General features: G+C 35.5%; 1 protein-coding gene across 1 annotated transcript in view; it reads right to left on the bottom strand.

Moving 5' to 3' along the window:
* LOC121429071 (FK506-binding protein 15-like) overlaps positions 1-17,543 on the bottom strand; it is a 92,108-nt gene that overhangs the window by 24,811 nt on the left and 49,754 nt on the right. The window contains exons 15-22 of the mRNA XM_041625976.1: positions 11,907-12,179; positions 10,429-10,622; positions 9,464-9,505; positions 6,021-6,123; positions 3,709-3,880; positions 3,023-3,159; positions 1,174-1,257; positions 317-388 (exon numbers count right to left, since the gene is read on the bottom strand). Of these exons, the coding sequence (XP_041481910.1) occupies positions 317-388; positions 1,174-1,257; positions 3,023-3,159; positions 3,709-3,880; positions 6,021-6,123; positions 9,464-9,505; positions 10,429-10,622; positions 11,907-12,179 (1,077 nt within the window). The remainder of the gene's footprint in view (positions 1-316; positions 389-1,173; positions 1,258-3,022; positions 3,160-3,708; positions 3,881-6,020; positions 6,124-9,463; positions 9,506-10,428; positions 10,623-11,906; positions 12,180-17,543) is intronic.

Here is a 17,543-nt window from a genome sequence, read left to right as displayed (position 1 = left end):
TAAATTTAACAGTCAGACCATGGCCAAAATTTAACCGTACTTCAGAATTGGTGCCCGCAGTTGGCTTTCCATAACTTTAACAGTCAGACCATGGCCAAGATTAAACCGTACTTCAGAATTGGTGCCCGCAATTGGCTTTCCATAATTTTAACAGTCAGACCATGGCCAAAATTTAACTGTACTTCAGAATTGGTGCCCGCAGTATACATAAAGTACATAAATTTAAATAAAGTCAACAATGGAGGTGTTAAGCATATCAAAGCTAGTGATATGGGTAATCAATGGTTTAATATTTTGTGATTCTCTGCGGTCTTACCTGTTCCGCCGTAGCAGCATCTGTTGATGTTTTCTGGTGCCTGATTTTACTCTTCAACTGTGAGATTTCATCCTTTAAAATCAAGAACAATGCAATAATGTGAACGACCAAAAAAATCAACATTTCTGCCATGTGCAGATTTCAATCTTATACATGTATTGAAATAGAATTTGATATCTTTGCATTGAATGTAGTATGATATTGCAAATCAATGAACTAATAAAACACATAAGAATTCATGATTTTACTGAAAATATATCTATCTGATCAATATATCATACACCTAAAATTCTAAATTCATTTTTTTTACATGTACATTACATATTTTTTTTCTCTCTGCATGCATGATTAAGTTCATATTGTTAGCTTCCCTAAAAAAGATCAACAAAGTGAATTACAAGTAACATTGAAAGTATTAAGGGTAATTCACTACAATTCATCATACAACAAATTTGCATCAATCTAAGTTCAACAAACTCACAAACAAAAATCAAAGTCCAGATAATCATGCAAAATTTAAATCAAATCAATCTTATAAATGAGAACTACAAAGCATTTACCAAATGATAAGAATGAAAGAAGTGAAAATAATACTTTCAACAAAAAACAAACAACGATCCAATCTATTAAAAACAAGGATTAAAACTATTTTCAGCTAAAGGGGAGACTAATAACAAAACTGAATCCTCTAGAAATAATATCAAAATTCCATTTGGTCACATATCGTCTTAAACAAATTTCAATTTAGGATCTCTTTCTAATCAAATAATATTTCATTCGAATTTATATACGAAATGGAAGAAAAGAGGAAAAAAGATTAATATTCCTATTCTTTGATTTGTGGAGTATTATCCTACCTCATATGATCTTTTCATATCATCTATATCCTCTTCTGATTTCTGTTTTTCAGCTGCTGCTTTTCGCTTCCTTTCTAACAGATTCTAATGATTAAAAAAAAAAAGAATTAAAAAAATAACTATGAATGATGTCAAAATTCTGAAACAAAGGCAAGTTCTGGTAATGAAAGTGAATTGTGTGAAAAAAAATAAATAAACAGCAGTCCCTGAGTTTATGAGAAACGTTGACTATTATGAGCCTAAGAATTTAGCGCATGCTGTCAGATCTGGGCCCCGTCTTACAAAGAGTTACGAATGATCCGTTCAATCTCAACTATATGGAAATCCATCAATGTCATGCTTTCCTTACGTGACAGCTGCCCAATTCCCTTTGGTAAAGAAAGAGGATCACGCTGAATTTTCCAGAACACATTGAAGGTGTGACTATACATCATAACTAGAAAATATTTTGAACAAACATGCAGTTTAGATGTTGATGTTGCTGGCTTTCCATAGTTGAGGTTGACCGGATCAATCGCAACCCTTTGTAAGACGGGGCGAGTAAAAGATTGCATGTTAATAGCACTGCACATAGAGATGCACGTATGCATGCACGGAAATATTCTAACAATATATATAGGCCTAATACTTTAAATGCTCAAGAGGATCTATTTTTCCCTCATTAAGGAATGAAAAGTTCGCAATGAAATCGTATAAAAAATGGTTTGTTTATTTGAATGTTTAATTTTTTGAATGAATAAACATGAACTTCCATTTTGAGCTCTTTGTGTATTTTCTATGAAAATACCTACAAAAATAACTTCCTAACAACTGAGTGCCCTGTTTGAATAAAACATTGAAGTAAGTTTCATGTCATTCTAATTTTGCAACACAGTTTACCACAATATGTAGGCCTATTAGCTAAGGTATATTTTTTTTTATGCAATATATCAAATGTTTTAGAGGTAACATAATCACTTTTGTAAGGCCCTTTTTAACTATGTAGTAGAGATACATTTCCCAAACATTTGCATGTTAGGAATTTATCCTACCAGTAAACAGGAGTCCGTCAACCCTCCCTTGTAATGTTACTGTCAGAACATTATGTTTTCTACACTTCATACCGATGATTAATTTTTGTTAATCTATATGTCACTAAAACATATCTTATTGTTTGTTAATCTACATGTACATACATCACCAAAACACATTAGTTATTAATGTTACATTATGTGTCTCCATGCACAATCTGTGTAATGTTCTTAATGTTAACTTTCCACAGCAAGTTTTCTGATGTTACATATCCCTTGAATCTTAGAGGAAAAGATATGGATTTGAATTGACCTATGCCTTTTTATATATCCATACAGACAAATAGAAGAACATTACAGACTTATCATCAATGCCAAGCTGTAATGAGCTATTTTTTGGTATTTACTATTAACTTACTGGTTTAAAGAATATTTTTTCTACATATAAGCATGAAGGGGTACAACATGTAACCTTGTGGAACACACCTTCTCAATTGTATCGGTGGGGAGGGGGGTACATAAGTTTTTATTTTAGAAAATCAAACCAAATTACAAATGAATTAGCTTGCTGGTTTTTTTTTTACTTTTAACTTACTGGCTAAAAGATTATCTTTTCTTCATATAAGCATGAAGGGGTACAACATGTAACCTAGTAGAACACACCTTCTCAATTGTATTGGTGGGGGAGGGGAGACTACATTAAAGTTTTTATTGTAAAAAATCAAGCCAAATTACAAATGAATTAACTTACTGTTTGTTTACTTTTAACTTAATGGCTAAGATTATCTTTTCTACGTATAACCATGAAGGGGTACACAATGTAACCTTGTGGAACCCACCTTTTCAATTGTATCCTTTTCCATCTTCATCTCAGAGAGTTCCTCCTCCAAGGTTGTGACTTTGTTCTCCAACTGTTTCTTGAGCTGTCTCTCATCCTTAAGTGCCTTCAGAACCTCAGTGTACTTGTTGTCATTTTCTACATTGACAGAAAGAATTTTAAAGTGGAGGGATTATTAATCAGTGTCATCATCATCATCACAATCGTCATCATCATAACCATTATCACCATTATCGTCAATATCATCACCACTATCACCATCATCATCATCATCATTGTCATAATCATCATTATCATCATCATCATCACTATTATCATCATCATCACCATCATCTTCATCATTACCATCATCTTCATCATCATCATCATCACCACCACCATCATCATCATCGCCTTTATTACCATCATTGTAACTATTAATATCACCAACTTAATCTTTATTGATATCATAATCATGATGATGATGACGATAATGATGATCATCATCAATTCATAATCACTGATACCATTCATATAAATAAATTCATTACAAAAATGGAACAGAGCTTAAGGGAGTATGTACAAATGGCTACATGTATATGTACATGTATGTTGTTTATAATCCGGGTGTAAAGAGGATGATGGGGAAATGTTGAATAAAAAAAAGATTAGGACAAATATAGACAAGAGAGAGTAAACACAACACACCTTTGAGTTGTTGTCTGAGTTGGTCCAGCTCTCCTCTGTTTTCATGTGAGTTGTTGATGGCACCATTCAACTGTGCACGAAGCTGGCTTTCTCTCTGTTGTACGTTGGACAGCTCCATCTGTAGCGAGCTGATCTTTGAGGTCGCATTGCTCAACTCGGAGGTCATCTGGACCTGTTTTCAGCAAACACGATGCAGTTTAAATATTATGTAAATTCACAGAAGAACCGGGAGCTGAGCATGGGTCATGAAAGTATATATTCAAAGGCCCGTATTCTGTAGTCGGGTTTAACTAAAACTCAGGTTTAAAGTTGTGGTTGAAGTATGGATAGCCATACGTTACATAAATCACTAACAGTAGAGATATAATATTTCACCTCATTTGGCTCTAAAATCATTTATAATTGTTTAGGGTGTATAAATAGATGACGGTCTTCACCATCGATGAATCAGGAAAGAGCACAGTAAAAATAAACATACAACTGAATAAAATTTTGACACTTTTGGCTTCCCATAATTTTAGCACAGTTAGACCATGGTCTATTAACCCTGACTTCAGAATACGGGCCAAAGACTTTTACTGCAAAATTGGTCTCAGCCAACAAGAAATTTAAAGATTAGTAGCTTAAAACAAGTCTCATTGTTTTGGTGTCTTCTACGACCAGACAGGAAAATAATATGGGCACTTCTACTGCCAAAAGAGGGAGGACAGCATTCCCATAGCATGACTAACAAGATTAGTGCTTCTTGCATTTGATAAAAACTTGGCACCAAAAAAATGGTATCAAACGTTAAATGGACTCAAACTTTTTCCCTTTAAACTAAATTTTCAAACGACAAAAACATTTGATTTTTAGGATTTGTCCTTGATTGAACTCATGTTCCATGCTGTTTCTCAAGCTGAACTGAATATATGAACTAGTCAACAATACATGTATCTCTTCATATGTTTGATTCTCTACACACTCCTAACTATATCTGAGTAAAATTAAGTCTCTAAACTCGATCTCAAATTGTCAAGGCAGTAATTTTATATTCATTTTATATAAACCAATTACAATTTATATGGGCCAGGGCCCCCATTGCTTTATGGTAATTTTGCTATCCAATTGTAACTTGAATGGATTCCTTGATTTTTTATTTGGCTGTTGAGCAGTGTTGCCATGGAAATAACCATTGAATGGACAAGTTACATTAACAAAAACTTTTATGCAATAAGGCCTTGGTTGGTTTCAGGAATCATTCTGTTGCATTGACAGTCCAGTGCAGCTCTTGGAAAGGGATTCTACATGGAGTATGATAAGCAAACCACTTGTTGTTGTCAATAAAAACAGGGAACATGTACATGTAGGTCGTTTTAGCTCTGGGGGCTGTTTCATGAAGCAAGGTAATGGACAACGTTACAAACAATTGGAATCTTGCTAGTCAAATGTGCAGGTCAAGAATTTGTAATCGCATTTAATGCTAACTTTGAAAATATGCAGGTAATGATCAATATTCTCGCTGCTCAAATAATAGCTAGGGCAAAGTGTAGTTTTGTCATAGGCTGTATTAAACTTATTTTGAAATACAATCATAGGGTTTTGATATTTTAGGGGGAAAATTGGCTTCCCACTTTTTGGACTTCATACACCAGTCACTCGCAAATCAGGTACACAGCTTTATGAAACATCCAAGAGCAATGGATGTTTGCAACATCCTCATTAGGATCATTCACTGGACAGATGCATCAAGCAAGAGAGGGAATACTACAGGATCAGGGTCCCCTTTCACAAAAACTTGTTATACTATTAAGGTTTACTATCAGCCAATCAAATTGCTAGATTTCAGTATCTAAACTATTATTGTGCATTTGTTATCATAACAAGTTTTATGAAATGGGGCCCCAGGGGAGCATTTCACGAAGCATCTTGTCACTGGTTTTTCACTGAGGACTTTGGTCTTAGTCTATCAGCTGTAAGAATTCGAGGCATAAGTAAAATTTTCAAGTTAAAATTAGTGACAATTTCGCTTCATGTAACACTCCAGTTCTGCCATACAGTGATCTACAAAGGCCACAGACATACACAATCAAGGAAACTAAAGCTATCTACAGATCTACGGCAAACCGGTCAACAAGAAGTGCTTGAGGAAGTAGCCTTCGGGCGGGATGGAACTGGTAGGGTCAGGCTCCAGGCAACATCTGTCATTTATCATCATCATCATCCTCATCCTTGCCTTCAGCAACGGGAAGTTTCCGGGGGGAGGCATGACCAACAGAAAAAACTTAAACGGGTCAAATTACCAATTCCTGGATGTGAGCCGATTTGTTTACCTTCTCCTGTTCGAGTTCCAAGACTCGTTGCTGGGATTGCGTTGCCGTCAACTTGAATGAATCATTGGTCTTCTCCATCAGTGAGTTGCTCTGTTCCACGTACCTAACAAAGAAACAGCATATAAACGGCCATGACAACACATGGACCTACCCAGTGCAGGTCATGGTTTACATGCTAATATCGAACTTGAGGGGAAAAAAGAGTTTTACAAAAGAAAAAAAAGAAAAAAATGAGGGGTGGAGGCTCTTCAAGCATGGTTTCTGTTCAATGTGTTGACCTATTGGACATGTACAGTCATGCAAGTCAAAATTCTGACTGGGTAGAAGGTATTCACAAAAAGTCTTGATGAAAAATTCATATCTTCAAAGAGAATTGGAATGAAAGATTTTTATATGAAGGGGTTTTTTGGGGGGTGAATTCAGTAATGTACATGTAATGATAAAATTTTCCTAAAATATTGAATTTATGCCTTTCACCAAAAATTGAATGAATTGAAATTAATATAAAATTAATTTCATTGTATTAAATTCATTCTACATGTATTTGATTACATACAATCATTTGATTCATCTTTTCAGTCAGCACATCAACATTTTTTTTATGATGTGAACTTTGCACTTTGCAGGTAAATGATTACCTGTTTGTGAGAATACTCACTGTACATGCACAAATGATGCATACAAATTCATAAAATCATAAAGATAACATAAACCTAAATCGTTCTTTCTGTGGGAAATTATAACGATACATAATGAAAATAAATAGAAATAAAAAGTGATATTCTCTAGAAATAGGCCTATACATGTATAATTGATATTTTTAGGGGGAAATAAGATATAGGTACTATACAGTAGGCCTATGGGGAAAAGAGTGATTGCAAATTAAAAAAATTATAAATGGATGCAGATTGCTTCACAATTCCTCATGCTAGAATAGCATAAAACGTTATTTTCATACAATAATTAAACATGCTTATTCTTGCACACAGTCTATGCAAATGGTAATATGAAACAAGTGGAATGCCTCTGGCCGTCTCACCTGCATCACGCGGTTCAATATAGCAGCAGTGCTGACTTTGCATACTACTCTGACTCGCACAAGATGTTCAGTGATACATGGTTACTCTTATGTCCTCTTTTTATGAACTAGACCAATAAACTTACAGAGATATGATGGTTATTCAACAAAAAAACCCAACATGGCCAAAGTTCATTGACCTTACATGACCTGTGACCTTGATCATGTGACCTGAAACTCGCACAGGATGTTCAGTGATACTTGATTACTCTTATGTACAAGTTTCATGAATCAGATCCATAAACTTTCAAAGTTATGATGGTAATTCAACAGATACACCCAGTTCGGCCAAAGTTCATTGACCTTTGACCTTGGTCATGTGACCTGAAATGCGCACAGGATGTTCAGAGATACTTGATTACTATAATATCCAAGTTTAATGAACTAGACCAATAAACTTTCAAAGTTATGATGGTAATTCAACAGATACCCCCAATTCGGCCAAAGTTCATTGACCCTAAATGACCTTTGACCTTAATCATGAGACCTGAAACTTGCACAAAATGTTCAGTGATGCTTGATTACTATTATGTCCAAGTTTCATGAGTCAGATCCATAAACTTTCAAAGTTATGATGGGAATTCAACAGATATCCGCAATTCGACCAAAGTTCATTGACCCTAAATGACCTTTGACCTTGGTCATGTGACGTGAAACTCGTGCAGGATGTTCAGTGATACTTGATTAACCTTATGTCCAAGTTTCATGAACTAGGTCCATATATTTTCTAAGTTATGATGACATTTCAAAAACTTAACCTCAGGTTAAGATTTCGATGTTGATCCCTCCAACATGGTCTAAGTTCATTGACCCTAAATGACCTTTGACCTTGGTCATGTGACATGAAACTCTAATAGGATGTTCAGTAATACTTGATTAACCTTATGGCCAAGTTTTATTAACTAGGTCCATATACTTTCTAAGTTATGACGTCATTTCAAAAACTTAACCTCAGGTTAAGATTTGATGTTGACGCCGCCGCCGGAAAAGCGGCGCCTATAGTCTCACACTGCTTCGCAGGTGAGACAAAAACTGGTTCCATACTATCAACACTTTGAAAGAAAAAAATTAAATCATTATGAAGGGCCCATAACACAAGGCCTAGAGATTGATCCTAACTGCTTTGCAGGCTTGATTGTACACAATGACTTATACCTGTGATTACATGATCAATTACTACATGTATGCTTTGTACCACTGGCCCGTAAGAGCATTCTCGCAACTGACATTCGCCAAAAGTTCCCAGATGAGGCACACGGCATGAATTTCCCATGCACTTTGTGCACTGAACTAGAAGTTCTACTTATTGTTCAGTGATGTGTGACCGAACAAGCTCTGGGCCCCATCTTACAAAGAGGTACGATTGATCCAATCAATTGTAGCTTTATGGAAATCCACCAGGGTCATAGTTTTTTTTAACAGGAAATTTTCACAATGTCCTTTGTAACCAAAGAGAAGCACAGTGAATTTTCAAGAAAATTACTAATGCATGACTATACATCATACATGAAGCTAGAAAATATTTTTAACAAACATGCATATTAGATGTTGATGTTGATGGCCATCCATAGTTGCGATCGATCAGATCAATCGCAACTCTTTGGAAGAATGGGCCCTGGTCTACTAATACCATCGCTAGCGCCAGTCTCATCTGCTTTCGCACTGCATTCTCAATCTCTTCTAACAATTTTTGAGTAGGAATCATTGTGGAACTTGCTACATGTACTTGAGTTACTCCCTCTTGCTGCATAACCATTCTTACCTACCAGAAGTTACTGGTTCACACAAGGTAACGGCGTGAGCTACACCTTGGGAACTATTGACTATTGTCGATATCGAGAATTAAAATCTGGGTCCCGTTACACAAAGGTTTGTGATTAATCATAATATTAATAATACCAACATGCTTATATAGCGCATATCACTGCCAAATGCGTCCCTTTGCGCTTAATTGAATGTTATTACCCTGGCTTTAGCCCCGCAGCCTTTTACAGCGCGATGGTATTTCAAGGATTAAATTCCTGCCAGGTACCCATTTACCTCACCTGGGTCGAGTGCAGCACAATGTGGATAAATTTCTTGCCGAAGGAAATTACGCCATGGCTGGGATTCAAACCCATGACCCTGTTTCAAAGTCCGAAGACTAATCCACTGGGCCACAACGCTCCACGCTGCTCTTGATTTTCATGATTGCTTGTACATGTACATTGTAGTCAATGCAATCAATCGTAGAAAAACGTTCTACAATCATTGCTAAGCTTTGTGTTATGGGCCCTGGGTTGATGGGATATAGAGACTATGCATTGAAATCAGGGGTGTCATTCTGAGGAGACAAGATGCAGCCACATTCACACATGCTACCCACTTCTTAGGTAGACCATCATGATTAACTCCTTTCGAATTATGCCTGTAGTGCAAACGTGAACAAGGTTGGTATATTGGGTTTGTACATGTACTTAAACAGTGTATGAGAGCTGTGTTACTATTGCGACAAGCAAAGGCATTACGATTCCTGTTATTGATCATTTCCTTCTAACGTGAACAAGCTTGGTATAATGTGTCTGTAATTATACAGTGTATGAGGGCTGTGTTTCTATTTCAACAGGCAAAGAATTATGATTCTTGTTTTTGATGATTTACTTTTAAACATGCATACGTTGCATTATATTAGGGTTAGTGATGCTCCAACAAATTATCATTAACCAAAACAGGTGGAAAGACTGGCAGTCTCGCCTGCAATACGAGATTCAATATAGCAAAAGAGCCAACTTAAAGCAACTCAGATGAATAATTCTTCACACAAAAACACTATTCATATGATAATGAAATAGAAAATTCATTGACACTTAATGACTTTTGACCTTGACCATGTGACCTGAAACTTGTGAAAAATGATCAGTAACTTGATCACCCTTTTATTCAGTTTTCATGCTTTAGATTTATTTACTTTACAAAATGACATTTCAACACTTTTATCCTTGGTTTAAGATTTCAATGTTGATACCCCCAACATGGTCAAAGCTCATTGACCCTAATAACCTATGACTTTAATCATGTGACCTGAAACTTGTGCAAGACAATTAGTGATACTTGATAACACCGTATGTCAAAATATTGATATGTAATTTTGGAGTTGAATTTTGTTGAAGAGTTGACAGACCAATATCTTTCCATAAATTTTTTTTTTTTGGTTAAGTGTTTATTGTACCATCTACATGTATGTTGATCTTTTTACATGTGACTATATAGGATACTATATGTTAACTGCATTATCATTGCAAATATGACAAACTGAAAGTGGAAAATGAAACGATTGAATCGAATACTCACAGTTGATTCTTTTGTAGCAACTCTGAAATCTTGTTATTCTGTTTCTCAATCCTCGCATTCTTGTCGTAAACCTCCTCCTTGAGCCGCTCGTTCTCCTGCACGATGCGCGAGATGTTTGACATCAACACCGTCGCCTCCATCGTCTGATTGCTAGGCAATGCCGGCTGGGACGGGGTCGTCTGAATGTCATTGACCTGTTGGCGAATAGCATTACGGATGTCATTGAATCTGCTCCGACTCCCTTGACCATCGCCATAGATACAAGTAGCCTCCACTCTCATTTTTATCGTTTCTGGCTGACCTTTGACCTCTATGATCAATTACTTTGTTTAATACACAACAATGGGTGAATGATATTCCTTGTTCAGATAGAACATGAAGTGTCCGTGCGTGAGTATGTAATGATGTCCTTAATGGCTTATGGTTAACAACATCTAGAAGCTACTCATACTCAGAACTGTTCTACATACTGTACAGTACAGTATGTAATGACTTCATGCATTTGATTGACTTGGCATCGAAACAACATTTACACAAACACCCAACCCCTTTCAAGATTGTTTAATTCATCATTCTCCGACAAGAAAAATATTACCAAAGAAATAAAAGAAATCTTTGTTCAAAAAAATCTTTGCAATAACACTATAAAAGGAACATCTGTTATTCATGTTAATCACACATAATTAGAGACTGTATTCTTTTGTCTTTACTAGGATATCAAAGTCAATGTATTATTTTTGGAACAATGTGGAACACATCCAACATTGTTTGGTTTTCATCTCTTATAAAAAAACACACACTTTAGCCAAAAAGTTTCATTAATATTTTTCTTTACATTTACATTTATGAATTGGGACATGGTCTTTGCATTTTGGCTCTTAAATCTCTTAGTTTCACAGAGACATCATTTTATTGATCTAAAGTCAAGCAAAAAAAGTCCATCAACAAAGTTGAAAGGTTATCTAGAATTGCAAAATTCATCATACACAGGTCAATAATTTCACTACAAAAATGCACTTTCATGTACATGTATAATGTACGTTGTGTTGCACTTGTCTCGATCTCGTAATATGCTTAAATATAAAATAGTGCAAAAAGCATTAAATGTCTACAAAATTGATTAAAAATGTGAATGTAGACATAGTACAGAATCAACTTTTAACTATCCATAGAAGACATTCTAATACTAAGAGTGATATCCTTTTCAAGCTTAAAACCCTTTATCAATTTTAAAGGAAGAAAACTACATGTTTGATAAATAAAGAGATATATCTTCCCATTATTCTATCAACTCTAAAAAAAAACAATTCATTATCCTAGAAAATATGGCCAGGGCCTGTTTCATAAAGGCTTGTTTTAATATAACATGTTTACTATCAACCAATCAGATTGAATGATTTCAACAAGTTTTATGAAACAGGCCCCTGATCTTGCCTCCCAAAAAAGCTCTATTCTACATCCTTTCTCAAGGAACTTACCTTTTTACAGAGGTCATCGATGCGATCCGATACCTTCCCGACTGCCGTTCTGATGTCGGAGTGATGCTGCCGGGCCTCCGAGAGCACGATGGGGACCATCTGCATGTCGGTGAGCTGCTGCTGGGTGACGAGGGCTTGCTGGTTGCCGAGTCCCGGGTACGGCGACATCTGATGCTGCATGGGGGTCTGTCCTGGATTCTGCGTGGGGATGTGTTGTGGGGGTTGGTAATACGTGTGTTGCTGTTGAGATTGCTGCTGCTGCTGCTGCTGTTGCTGATGCAAGGGATAGTTCTACAGAGCGGCAGTGGGTGGTGGTGGTGGTGGTAGTGGTAGTGGTGGTAAAGTTGTGTGGCCAAGAGAGAGATAGCGGGTAAAGAGAGGGGTGCAGCAAAAGAGCCAAAGGAGGTCAGGAGACATTCCAAACCATTCCAGGAAGAAGCGGACAGAGCAAGGACAATCGGCGTCGACGGCATGCGGGTCGGTGCAAGACATATCGGAAGCACATGCATGAGACAGAACAGAACAAGAGAGATGAGTTAACGATCAAATAAAACATTTTTTTATTCAGAAGAGATGAATCTACAGCTTTGAGGAGATGCTTCTATTTCGGTGCAATCTGTCATCTCAAAGATATTTCTCATGCACAAGGCTTTTAAATGCCCCAAAGAACATCACCACCACCAATGTCATCCCATTACATGTACATGTACCTACTGAAGTCTCTTGCTTCCATAGGATTGATGCAAATTCACCCATGAGAATCATGGGCGAAAGATTAATAAACTAAGTGAGCTATGTTGGGAAATTCAGATTTTTTACATTCTGAGACCAGTCGCAGAAAAACTTGCATTACAACTCCATTGCAAGTCCAAAATGCTAGTTTCTGATGTTTGAAATTTAAGTTGTGTTCAATTACAATCCTTTCTGCGATGGTCACTGATATCATATTAATATTTCAAATACACGTAGATTCTTTGTAAAAAAAAAAAAAACACACACACTTTTTTTTAAAGAGGAGATAGTATTCAATGCTTTCAAAGTGTATCTTTAAAATGCATTTGTTTTCATACCATGTTCACTGATGGCATGAGTTTTCAGCAATGCACATTAACTCAATGCTTACGGGGAACCAAGTGACCCCTAGGCCCTGTCTTACAAAGAGTTACGATTGATCCGATTAACCTCAAGTGTACGGAAATCCATCAATGTAACAATTATTTTCTACAGGAAATTTGCATAAGGTCCTTTGTAAACAAAGAAAAACACACTGAATTTTCAAGAAAACAAATGTATACATCATATCTAGAAAACATTCTTAACAAACATGTAGTTTACATGTAGCTGTTGATGTTGCTGGCTTTCCAAATTTTTGGTCGATTAGATCAATCAAAACTCTATGTAAGACGTGGCCCTGTACAAAGTCTATTGGGAAATAGAGAATTCTTTGGTCAATCAGTTAAAGTACCTCACTGCTTTAATAAGACCTATCAACTATCACCTCAGATTTTACCTATGGCAGGGCATTCATGTCAAATGTTGCTCTCATCATTCTTGCAAATTTGAATAGAAGGCGTTATTGTCACAATTTGGTAAAAGCAAAAACTGACCAGGATGGCTTTCCACATATACATGTTCATTTTGAGAGGTTTATGGTAGGGGTGACCAATGGCAAGGATTGCTAGCCAACATTTGGCAAAGATTAGTTCCTTGTGAAAGATTTTTTGAATGTAAAGCCACGTTCGGACGTGGTGCGACAGAGGTAAGCAAAATCTTTATATAGGGTTAATGAATTGTGAGACAATTCACTCCACTTATGCTAATAAACGTGAATTATAAGTCGTAAAGTCTCTAAATCAGTCTTAAGTTTCTATGTGAAACCCATGACATCAGAATGATTTTCATTTTCATGTCAAGACTCCTGTTCTATGATGTCATAAATATTTCTCCATGACTTCCCGAGTCTCGTTTCTACAACCCTTTACGCTAACAAACTTTTTTTTTACAAATTTATTTTCCAGAGCTCTTTATCAAATTGGGACATAACAAAGTTGTTGACATCTGACATCCCAATAACTTTTCAGACAAAATTGCTAAAGTTTGTTGCCAATTTTTCTTGCCTCATACATGTATTGTTGCTCATCTTTGTTGCTAAGCTTTTTGGCCAAATTTTGTTGCCGACTTTAGTTGCTAAGTTTTGTAGCTAAGTTTTTTTTCCTTCTAATCAAGGATTTTATTTACAAAAGTAAAGCATAATATGGACACATGATAAAAAAATTACTATCATGAACTTTTGACAATGAAAATTATACAACTAAATATAGTACATGCACAACAGTTGGGTAAATTTTTATATTCTCTTTGACTTATGCTATTTAATCTTATCCTTTTTTCAATTTCTCTTTTAAACATCAAAGAAAACAAGACTGAAATTTCTTTGATCAAGACCAAGTGAATTTCTCTCCAAAATCAATCGATGGAATGAATATTACCAAATCTGTAGTTGCTAAGATTTGTTGTCGAGTTTAGTTGCTAAGTTTAGTTCCTAAGTTTAGTTGCTAAGTTTTGTTGCTGAGTTTAGTTGCTAAGTTTAGTTGCTAAGTTTTGTTGCTGAGTTTAGATGCTCAGTTTAGTGGTTAAAAATAGTTGCTAAGTTTAGTTGCTAAGATTAGTTGCTAAGTTTAGGTGCTAAGTTTAGTTGCTCAGTTTAGTTGCTAAGATTAGTTTCTAAGTTTTGTTGTTTAGTTTAGGTGCTAAGTTTAGTTGCTCAGCTTAGTTGCTGAGTTTGTTGCTGAGTTTAGTTTCTAAGTTTAGGTGCTAAGTATAGTTGCTCAGTTTAGTTGCTAAGTTTAGTCTCTAAGTTTTGTTGTTTAGTTTAGGTGCTAAGTTTAGTTGCTCAGCTTAGTTGCTGAGTTTGTTGCTGAGTTTAGTTGCTAAGTTTAGGTGCTAAGTTTAGTTGCTAAGTTTAGGTGCTAAGTTTTGTTGCTAAGTTTAGTTGCTGAGTTTAGGGGCTAAGTTTAGTTGTTAAGTTTTGTTGCTGAGTTTAGTTGCTGAGTTTAGGGGCTAAGTTTAGTTGTTAAGTTTTGTTGCTGAGTTTAGGTGCTAAGTTCAGTTGCTAAGTTTAGGTGCTAAGTTTTGTTGCTAAGTTTAGTTACTAAGTTTAGTTGCTGAGTTTAGTTCCTAAGTTTAGGTGCTAAGTTTAGGTGCTTAGTTTTGTTGCTAAGTTGAGTTGCTAAGTTTAGGTGTTAAAGTTTTGTTGAGTTTAGTTGCTGAATTTTGTTACTGAATTTTGTTGCTGCAGCACCGTGTCTGAACAATCCTCAGAACTCTTGAGGGGGAAACTAGGCCAGAGGATTGATGAATCATTCCACAGGACCAACAGGCACCATGCTTCATTAAAACCAGATTAATTTTAGCTCCAATCTAAGCCTATTACTCATCAATATTCTATTCAACTGGGGAAATTGCTACAACTGCAATGTAGGTCCTAATTATGTTAGTTATGTTTTGGACCATTTTAATTGTAAACCATCATCCATTTGACTGTTACAGTTCAATTCACATTTATATCATCTTTTCATATCCCAGCACCACACTTTGTCACTTCAAATTGAATTAAATAATACCTACATGTATTAAAAGGTATGAAAACATTCACAATTTTTTTGGTAACCTTAAACTGTCAAGAAAGGGGTTTTATAACTTAAGAATATTTTTATAGGACTGAAGGATCGTGGGTCAGACTTTTCTTGAATTTATCTTTTCAATATACAGTTGAGGCCAAAAGTTTACATACACCCATGGAATTCAGTGAAATTTGTTAGCTTGCCAAACATCGTACAATTTTCTTTATCTTCCAAAATATATATACTACCATGACGAATTTGGAATCAAATGAAAGAGCATATTAAGCCCTTGGAATTTACATATTTCAGGGAAAATTCTCTTTAAAGGAAAAAATTAATATTCATGCCAGATCTATTCTATTGTTTGTTATTACATTTTCAAACATCGTTTCATAGAAATATATAAATTCAAATCTATGATTCATATTACATTTTCTATGTCACTACTGAACAAAATATTGTAATCTGAAATGTTTGTGTTGAGAAGTAACTAACACAAATATGAAAAGATTTTGTCAAGTTTTTATTTCTAATTTGTCTAAAATATGAAGATTCTTGAGGAAAAACTGACACCTAAATATTTTCCAGCTCCTGATGACAAAGCGATGTGATGAAGGGGCATGACATACTCATTTGATTGATATCAAATTCGTCATGATAAGCAAAAATAATTTATAAGATACATTAAATTGTATGATGTTTGGCAAGTGTCAACTTTTGTTTGAATTTCCTGGGGTATGTAAAATTCTGGTCTCAATTGTACATGAATAGTATATACATGTAATTGTTCATTTTTTTCTGAGAATAAGACGGATATATCCATAAATATGGAGACACGTACTCAATGGTGAAGGAACAAAGAGCGAAGCAAGATGTTAGAGTTATTTCGCAAAGCATCTTGTAAGTGATTTTCACCAACTAATGTGTTCTGAGCCAAGCAAGCACCACTTCAAGATGCTTGCTTGCACTGAAAAACAGTCATTCTCTAAAACAGACCTGCCAACCTCTGGGAATGAAAAATTGTATTCTGTGATAAAAAAAAGTGTCCTTTTCCCCCCAAAAGTTTATTTCATAATCAAAAGGTGTGGCGCACTAGCTGATCGCGGCGCACAAGCTAAAATGCACACTGCTCTTGCAAATGAAAAAAAAACATTTAAACATGTGTATATCTCACCCTGGTTTTAAGAAAAATTTTTTTTTAAAGTTACCTCAAATTACATTGATCTAAGAACCATATCTGTGTAAGTTTTATGAAATAGAGATGATTTTTCTCAATAAATTACGATTTTGTAAAATGAATAAAAAATACAAAAATAAAATAAAAATTATTTTTCAAAGAAAAAACACACTGCCATATTTTGATTGAAAAACCATACTCATTACGCCAGAAACCTACTAGTTGGCAGGTCTGTTAAAAGTGACCACTGTACATGTAACTCTTAGAGACCAGTACTTCTACACCAATCAAAGCAATGACTGTCAGAGCTGGAAAGATAGTGCTTAAAACTTGATAGTGTACCAGGGTCCCATCTTACAAAGAGTTGCGAATGATTTACAAAGAGTTGCGATTGATCTGATCAACCACAACTATATGGAAATCCATCACTGTCATAATTTTACCTACTGAAAATTTGCACAATGTCCTTTAGTAAGCAAAATGGAGGATACTGATTTGTCAAGACGATGAATGTATGATAAACGTCATATCTAGAACAGATTTTGAACAAACTTGCATTTTAGATGTTGACATTGGTGGCTTTCTATAGTTGTGGTTCATCAGATCAATTGCAACAGGGCCAAGGACACTGGAGGGGGTGGCGCAAGGAAATTTCCGTCTCATGGACATTCAGTCTCTCCGGATATCTGTCAGTTTGACTTAAGTATTTGTCAGGGTCACTGTTTTGTTGCGGCTTGGAATTAAGGAAACTTGCCAAAATATGGTAATTACTCTTGTAAACCTTGAATTTGATTGGGTACTGAGTCCACCTCCTACCACGGAAGTTGCGATAATGAC

This window comes from Lytechinus variegatus, chromosome 15 (genome assembly GCF_018143015.1).
Source record: "Lytechinus variegatus isolate NC3 chromosome 15, Lvar_3.0, whole genome shotgun sequence".
Classification (NCBI taxonomy): Eukaryota; Metazoa; Echinodermata; class Echinoidea; order Temnopleuroida; family Toxopneustidae; genus Lytechinus; species Lytechinus variegatus.
Note: the sequence above shows the minus strand (reverse complement) of the source record. Positions and strands in the feature narration are given on the sequence as shown.